Below are 8,599 nucleotides of genomic sequence, written 5' to 3'. Positions count from 1 at the left end.
AGGAAAAAATTTTCAAATGCTTGGAGCCTGACTTTGGAAATGTAGGGGAATATTTAATGGTAGTTGATGCCTTCTGGGAAGATAAATTTTGCATCATGCTCAAAACAGCAGCCAGGGAAGGTTTTTTGCTGCCACAGGACAGCAGGAACAGGGACCAGGTTCCAGCACTGAACTGAATGACAATGTGTCCGAATCCCGGCTGTTTAGATAGCCTGGAAAGGCCCGGGGTGGCCTTGGGGCAGCCTGCGCTTCAAGGACGAGAAGAGGCTTCAAATCTTTTTCGGTCTCCGTGTTTATTAATTGCTTATCTAAAAGATTTTCTCTCGGCCCGACAGAGGTCTGCTAGGCAGCCAGCCATGAGCACACTCCCAGCCCCCCGGGGCGGTCACCTATCTTTATACTCAAAGTTACGTATACAATATTTATCATTTTTCCCCAATACCTTTTACCCTTATGAACCAGTGCACTTTTAGTAATAACCAATCCTAAGGTGCCACCATCACCACAGAAGATGGAGGAGAAGAAGAAGAAGAAGGAGGACAGGACACGCCCCAATTCCTCCATCTTACTTCTCTAAACCCCCCTGTACAGAAATCCTAAACCCTGTGTTTCACTCTCTAATTAACTTATCCCTTCACCATTCACCCCGGTGAAATCCTCCTATCCTCATACAGGTGTCGTCTCCTGTGTAGGATCAAAGTCCAGCCACCAGACACTTCTGGCAACATTCCAGGACTCACGAGCCCCAGAAGGGTGGTCTCGGTGACTCGGCACCTCAGTCCTGAGGTGCTGAGATCCCACAACAATGAGTATGAAAATTCAAGCTTTAGTAATATAGATGGGTGGAATGTTTTCATCTGCTTAAACAAACCTTTTTTCATATACTCTGCATTACCATATCCCAGTCAGTAATGTGACACCGGAGTACTTTAAAACCCTCCTGTTACTCTATGTGCCTTTATCTCCAAACCAAACCCACGCACATTGAGCCACTCACTAAAATTAATCTCTGCAGGGTGTGTATGACATATGTGAGGATCCCCTGCAGCCATGTTGTCTTTGGGAGTGGCGTGAGAAGAGACTGGAGAGCAGAGAGTGCTGGGGGAGCAGAGCCTGGGCCCAGGGCCTGCAGTACAGTGCTGAGGCTCTCACACTGCTGCTGCCCCAGCCTCAGCCCAGCTCTGTGTGGAGACTGAGTCCCTGGAGACTGAGATTCAGCCCCCTCTAGTCAGCCTCTACCCTGGCCTGTCAGGCTGTGTGGTACCCAGGAGAGGCCCTGCCCTGGGCTGCAGCAGCCTCATTTCCCCTGTGCCCCAGCAGGGAAGTGGCAGGGCACAGAGCCCATGTACACATGTGTGTAGCCTGACCAGCCACTGTGGGCTCCTGGAAGGGCTGGCTGTGAGAACAGAGCCTGTCCCTCAGTCACTCTGCAGGGTGCTATGGGGGCACATGGCACAGGTCACTCTTTGCCCTCCACACCTTTGTTGCAGTGGTGCTGCTGCAGCATCGCTGCTGGGATGCTGCTTTGGGTGCTTTGTGCCTTTAAATTATTTCTTTGAAATAATTTTTTCACTGTAGAGACATTGAATACTCAGTTTTTCTCAGGTGGCTGCCACATTTCATTGCTGGTGAGAGTCCTTGGCCTACTTAGCTATGTTATGATCTCTGTCATGTTTTTCACTAGCAAGCTGAGACCCATACTTGCTTATGTATCAAGCAAAATCTGTTTTGTTTGGCCTGGAACTCTTCTTGATACTCCTGGTAGGTCTTGACAAGTTCTTCAAAACTATCCATTAGAAAAAGTAGACCAGTAGAAAAAGTTATTAGGCCTCTTTGTTCAGTCACCAAACGTCTTTCACAGAAGTTCTTACTTCTGTGCATTAAACCCTTTCCAGAGGTCCTGTGGGTGAAGCCTAACCCTGCCCAAAGGCTTGGACTCCAGCAGTCACAGCCTGAGGCAGTAACAGGGTGTTGTCTTCACTTCAATGGGACTTGTTTAACATCTACTGTTGAGAGCAGAATGAAATACCACAGTCAGTAAAGCATGGTGAACACTCATCCACCCCAAGCAAGCTGCGTCTCCACTGAGCAGGCTCCCCTAGGCACCCCTCTTTTCCTCCAGGCAGCCCATGTTTGCCATAGGTCTGAACTGGCAGGATGCCAATTGGTCACCCAGCCTTTTTGTAAGGAACTGGAGGGAGAGCTGCTGACCCGAGAGGAGAGCAGCACTCTGCCTTGGCTGTGCTCCAGGAGGCTGAGTCCTGAGCCCAGGTGTGGGCAGTCAGGGCTGCCCTTCCCCTCCCAGCTGATCAAGGGCTGGGCAGGCACTGCTGGGGGAGCGGCTCATCTTTCCAGTGAGGCTGCAGGGCATGGTAACCATCTCAAAAATAATCACAGTCCTGTAACAAGGTTTTGTGTTTTAACGGGAATGTTTTCATGTGGAGGTCTCTGGGAGAGCAAGGACAACGTGTCTTGAGTTGTAAGTTTTGACTCTCCTCTGTGTGTTGCTATTTGCATCTCCTGAGCTTAGGGGGAGAGTGAGAGATTAGGAGGATCTCAGGTCTATGCTTGTAGTCTCACCCCTCAGTGTTTCTGGTTGAGCAGTGGCAAATATTGAATGAGCAGGCAGGTTCCCTGACTAGCCTCAGCAGTTTGTTGACAATTTATAGCTAGCTAAGAACAAGTTGTGGTAACTCAGAGTCAGTTATTGTTAATCTCTAAAATGAAATATCTTTCTTGAACTTTCTTGAAATACTTTTCTCCATTTAGTGTCTATTGTAAGTCTCTCTTTTTTTGGTGTAAAATATTAAATACATGTCAGCTTTTAAAATGTAGCTTATAGTGATGCCAAAATAGTTTCTTGCTGACTTTTGATAACGTGCTTTTCTCTAGAAGCTAAAAGACTGACTGAGAATAAGCACACTCCCAAATATTAACATTTGGATTTTTTATTATAATATATTTAAATTTTGAAAAAATCTATGGCTGTACATTATGTGGGGTTTTTTTTTAATGACTGACTCATCAGGATGTGCTGTATGAAAACTTCTAGGAAATAAAGTACTTAACATAATTAAACATATTATAAGCTTCTAGTATCTAATTAAGAAATGAAGATTGGTCTTTAATTTGACTCTCTCATAAGCCTACCTGTGTCGATGACTTGGTTTTGCAACACAATTTGCAGAGTAATCACTTCTGGTGATTTGTCATTAGTTGTAATGGAAGTGTCTGGGATCTGCCAGGCAGGTTTACAGAGAAGGAAGGAAAGGGAATGTTTCAAAACATTGCACTAATTCTACAGTTCCCTTACACATTTGGTCCATTGTAGCTTTATATTACTCCTGTATGATGTTAATTTCTGGCAGATTTTAGCAGAAAAAGAGTTTTTAAGTGAGGCTGGAAGATACAAGTACTCCAGTTGTAATCAAGGCTTAAGTTTGTCAGTTCTAGTCAGTTAAAATACCCATCAAGGTATTATTCTACTGCAATGGTTCTCTCAAACAGTGCCTCAATTCTTACTGTGTATCTTCAGCTGGGCAGATATTATTTGTGCTTTCAAAAGCCTTTTGGGAATACATAATAATTATGTAAGAGGTAAAATACTGCAACAAAGTAGAAACTAAGTAGCATAAGAGAAAGCAAAAACAGGAGTGGAGTAAAAAAGCAAAATAGTGTAACATGATCCTGCAGGTTTTGCTATGCTAGTTCTTGTTAGTATATTTACAGAAGTTAAATGATAAAAGTAGAAAAAAAAATAGATGTTTGACCTCGTTAGATAAGGAAAAATAATTGAAAAAAAAAAAAAAACCCAAAACAACCAAATCATCCCACTGAGTATGCAAAGTCATCTGATCCACATAAAACACTCAAGTTTTTGTAGACAAGAGGTTTCCTTCACATGCCTGAACCACAGGCCCCTCAGGACAGGGCTTACATCAGAGCGGTAAGTGACCAAGAAGCACAAGGAAGAAATGATGATAGTCCAAATTAATTAATTTGCATGTGTTATTACCAGTGTTTTTGTTTCCAAAACAAATAAAAAGTAATGATTTGCTGTTTATATAATGAGAGCCTAGATTTGTAAAGGTATTTAGAAATCTTTGGGGAAAAAAAATTCTGGATATCTTGGAGGAAGTGGGGGCAGGGGGGTATGAGGGGAGGATGCCTGTATTGTTTTTAAAACGTGAATGGCACTCCTTCTTCTTTAATGTCTATTAAGGGAGAGAAAAGAAGTGAAATCTCTCGTAGGAATTACATTAAGAGTTAGATAAACCTGTAGAATGTTTTTCCCTGGAATGAAGTTATTGGTTTGAGCTGATGAAAGGGAAATTGCAATTGAGGAACTTCATAGCCATGAGGAATACATAAAGTCTTTCACAGAAACTGAGTCTAATAGACTGGGCAGTTTAGAGATGGTAAATTGCAAACAGAAAATCTAATTGCTACCTGTTTGGTGTTGAACCAAGGTATTGGACAGATGAACTGATCCAACTTGGCAATTTTGCATTCTCAAGTCCTTTGATTCCTATTTATGTTATATTAATTCTAAATTTTGAAAGTGGAAGGAAATGTCTAAAATTTCAGGAAATGTATTTATGAAATATTGAAGCTTATACATCTAAAGCAAAAATGATGGAGAAGAAGGAACTGATTAAAACTTCTGAAAAAGTTTCCAAAGTAGTTAGGAAGTGTTCCCACCTAAATCAATTATTAAATATGTTGCATGAAATAGAGGAGTACTTTACTGTATCTTTTTCCTTAGTAGCATTTGAATACTGCTATTTTTCTTTTTTGTTTTATCTTGTTTCATGCCAGATGTTCTTATCAGGGAAAACAATGGTGATGTGTTTTAATATTGATGAGCTGATTCCTCCTGAGAATAACAGTATATCTACCTTCTCAGAATACAAATTGTGGGAGGTTTTTTATAGCATAATTACCACAATGCATTGAATTTCGAGTGCAACTCTTTAAAAATGTGGAAAGAACTTTCTGTTTATTATCTTTATTTTAGCTACTTTAAAAGAATGGCTCTTCTTTTAAAACTCTGTATTGTTTTGTTGGCCTTTAAATAGCAAGCATATAAATCACCAGAGGTACTGTGTAATCTGTCAAAGCAGCATATGCTTAAGCACCTTATGAACTGTTAAATAATCATAATATTTCTCTTTCCAAGTTTGCTTGTTTATTTGTTTGAGCAGTTGCAGAGTAATTAAAGTAACTTATTTTTTCTCCTTTTTCCCTTCAGGAGCTTGAAGCACTGAAATCATAAATGATTTGGTGACAAGCTGAGCTTGCAATGCAGGCAATAAAAACTGTGGAAAAAGAAGTGACTTTTATAAAGGAAACACTTTTCACAGAATCCTTCCAGAAGCACCAAGAGTGCAGCAGAAACCCGGCGAGCAGGCAGCTCCAGGAGCAGCAGCCATTGGAAGGAGCTGTCTGCAGCTCTCAGTGCTGTACTGAGCATGTCCCAGCGGAGCCCAGTGCGAGCAGCACATTATGCAAAAAGGCAGCTCCAGCAGATGGGAGAGAGGCACAGCAAGCATTTGCCTCGCTTGCATCACCGCCGCCTGCAAACAAACCTGGGTCGCTAGAGGGGATCTCGCCAGCAGGCCAAAGGAATGAAACCCGCGAGCATGGCTTGATTGCCAGAGGTGTTGCACTGCGAAAAATCATGGGGAATCAAGATGGGAAGCTAAAGAAAAATGCAGGTGATGTGCAAGAAGGAGGAGAGGATGCCTCTGGGCCCAAGGATACGGACGGCACAAAGAAGGTATCGGGAGGCAGAAGGGGACTGGGGAAGCATGCAAAGGGAAGCGAATCGGGGAAGAAGAAGGGTAAGTCGGACTCCAGGCCCTCTGTGTTTTCAAATCTGAGGATTAGAAAAAATCTGTCCAAGGCTAAAGATGGGAATAGCAGCTCACGGGAGGATGTTTTGGAAAGCCAGGCCCTGCAGCCTGGGGAGCTGGACAGTACTCATTCAATTGTAACCAAAACTCCCGATATAAGCATCTCTGCAGATGAAGGGGGTCTCTCAGACACAGATGTTGAACATTTTGAAATCAGAAATGAAACTGTTCCAGCTGCTGCAGAGACACAGGATGGACAAAGGACCAGCTCTGGCTCTGATACGGATATATACAGTTTCCATTCAGCCGCAGAACAAGAGGATTTGCTTTCTGATATCCAGCAAGCTATTAGACTGCAGCAGCAGCAGCAGCAGGGGGCAATTAACATTGGAACTGAGGACTCTGTCACCAAAACAATGGGCCGACACATGGCTAATTCTCAAGCAACCCCCTTAGATTTTGAACGGTTTTTTTCAGTAACTACCACTGACAAAGAGAGGAGCCCAGACACTGAGGGGGCTTTTCCAGCAGCATCGGAAATTGTGGAAAGCGTTCCCGTCTCCTGTGCAGCTGAACGTGAGCCGAAGGAAGCGGTGAATGGCACAGGCTCTCCTGGTAACGGCTTATTTGAAGCACAGGAACGTCAGCTACTGACTGAGGAGCAGCCCCTTGCTGGAGTGGGTGCTGTAGCCAGTGAGCTACAAGATGGTTTGGATAGAACTGCAGTAGAAAACGGGGCTGAGACACACAGCTGCACAGAACCTTTTCCATCTCCAGTGGCAGAGGCTGAGGCTAAAATTGCTGAAGTGCAGGCTGTTGATTTTCAGGGCTCAGTAACAGAGAGTGGTATTTCAGATGCAGGCCGTGATCATGCTGCTGAGACTCAGGAAGAGAAACACTCTCTGTCAGCCAGTCAAGAGGAGCTGCATAATGGTTTATCCACAGAAATGAAAAATGGCAGTTTGTCCTCTGAAGGAACAGCAGACAGTCCAATGCTTGGTTCCCGATGTTTTAAGCCCTATCTAATTAATCCCTGTTACATCAAAACCACAACTAGGCAACTGAGTTCTCCCAACCATTCACCTTCTCCCTCCCCATCCCAGAGCCCACTCTTCACAAGGAGGCAGGAGTCCTTCCACAAAAAGGAAAAAGTCTCAGTCAGGAAGAAGAGGTCTGCTAGTTTGGCAGGTTTGTTCAGTCGCTCTGCAGACTGGACAGAAGAGGTGTCCAATCACAAAAGTGAGATAACAGAGAAGGTGAGCTCTGCAGACTTTTTGGAGCACAAGGGATTTAGAGAGAAAATTCAAACGGAAAGAGTGCCTTTGACTCATTCAAGAAAGTCCTCAGGGGTCCAGGCTTCTACAGAGACATTTCCCAATGTCTTTTCAGGTGAGTGATATGTATTAAGACTTGTTTTGGTTTTGTTTTCTCTTCCCACAACAGCTTTGAAAATATTTTTAAAATACTTTAATTCATTGCATGCAGTACCGCTTGGCCTTGCAATCCAAGGCCTGATCTTATGAACACAGTCACTTTTCATCAGCCTGGCAGTACTGCCAGTAAAGGAAGTGCATAACTCTTTGAAGTTTTTCTTTCTACTTGTCTCCTTTGTCTACATCCTGTAGGAAAAGGCTGAATGCCTTAAATTATTCTTGTTGAAAAATGCGAAAAGCTGCACTGTTGTAGGCAGATCAGCTCTCTGCATAAATAGATCTTTCAAATGCAAAGCTTTCTGTAGCCAGGATCCTGTTTGGGCTTTTTTTGTGCTAGGTGCAGTTCTAGTGTACTATAAACACATGAGAGCTGCACCTGGTGTTAGACTAAGGCAATGAGGAGGATTTACTTAGTACTAAAAGGAAAAGGCCATGCTAAGCACAGATGGACAGCATTTCAGAAAGGAACCAATTTCCTCTTTGGAAGGGGGAAGGAGGAGAAGAAAAAAAGTGAATGTATTGAAAGGCAGCAAAAACAGGGGAGGAGAAGGGAAACTGGGGGTTGTACAATTTGGTAGCTGTGACAGGCTGCTGCTCAGGCTACATAAGGTGACTCATTCAGTAAACCTTTACCTTGCCTGCTAGGCAGCTTGCATCCTGTCCCCAAGACCTGGGAATAGAAAGTTCACAAATGAAGTAGTGTGAGTAGATGCTTATATTTTCCTTCACTCTGAGGGTTTTTTTTTCCCTTTCTCTTTCCCTCACCTGAAGTCTCTTTCTAAAGGTAATATATTCATAATTAGGAACACTTCTGCCACATAGGAGGTATGTATACAGAGAAAACTCAGCAGCATATTCCACAGATTTTTCACTTGAGGAACCTGTAGAACTAAGAGAACATACCCTAAGAGTATCTGCTATTAGATAAAATCAGATTTTGATTTTAATGAAGTTAGTTCTGGATACATGAACACAGCAACCACACACCAGCACAAGGTCTTTGCAAAAAATTGAATGAGGGGGTTTTTTGTGGTTTTATGAAAAGCAAACAAAAAAGTATGATTTAGGAAGTAAATAACTAAAATTGCTTTCTAGATTCAAATCACAATGCTTTCATTTTTTAGTAGTCTTGAACTAAAATCTCCAATTTCAGTATAGAAAATTGGAATCCAATATTTTTAACACAGAAAAATCCAGCCCCTCTGAGACTAGTCCACTGTGAAGTGAGCTGAGTATTTTTTTTTAATTTGCTTTAAATGTCTTTCACTTGTTTCCTAAACTTAATTTTGGACATGCTACCTAATTTTTTCC

At 42.7% G+C, this 8,599-nt stretch overlaps 1 protein-coding gene across 2 annotated transcripts in view; it reads left to right on the top strand.

Annotated features, from left to right (window-relative positions):
* The first annotated feature begins 2,464 nt into the window (after positions 1–2,464).
* FMN2 (formin 2) overlaps positions 2,465–8,599 on the top strand; it is a 155,910-nt gene continuing 149,775 nt past the window's right edge. Inside the window, exons 1-2 of one of the 2 annotated variants that reach the window (XM_064708441.1) lie at positions 2,465–2,479; positions 5,252–7,244. In XM_064708441.1, the coding sequence (XP_064564511.1) occupies positions 5,303–7,244 (1,942 nt within the window). In that variant the 5' untranslated portion in view covers positions 2,465–2,479; positions 5,252–5,302. Of the gene's footprint in view, positions 2,480–5,251; positions 7,245–8,599 lie in introns of those variants that run through there. The other variant, XM_064708442.1, reaches the window with a different exon arrangement.

Source organism: Zonotrichia leucophrys, chromosome 3 (assembly GCF_028769735.1).
Source record: "Zonotrichia leucophrys gambelii isolate GWCS_2022_RI chromosome 3, RI_Zleu_2.0, whole genome shotgun sequence".
In the NCBI taxonomy this organism is placed as follows: domain Eukaryota; kingdom Metazoa; phylum Chordata; class Aves; order Passeriformes; family Passerellidae; genus Zonotrichia; species Zonotrichia leucophrys.
The sequence above is the reverse complement of the archived record's forward strand: the minus strand, read 5'-3'. Positions and strand labels throughout refer to the sequence as shown.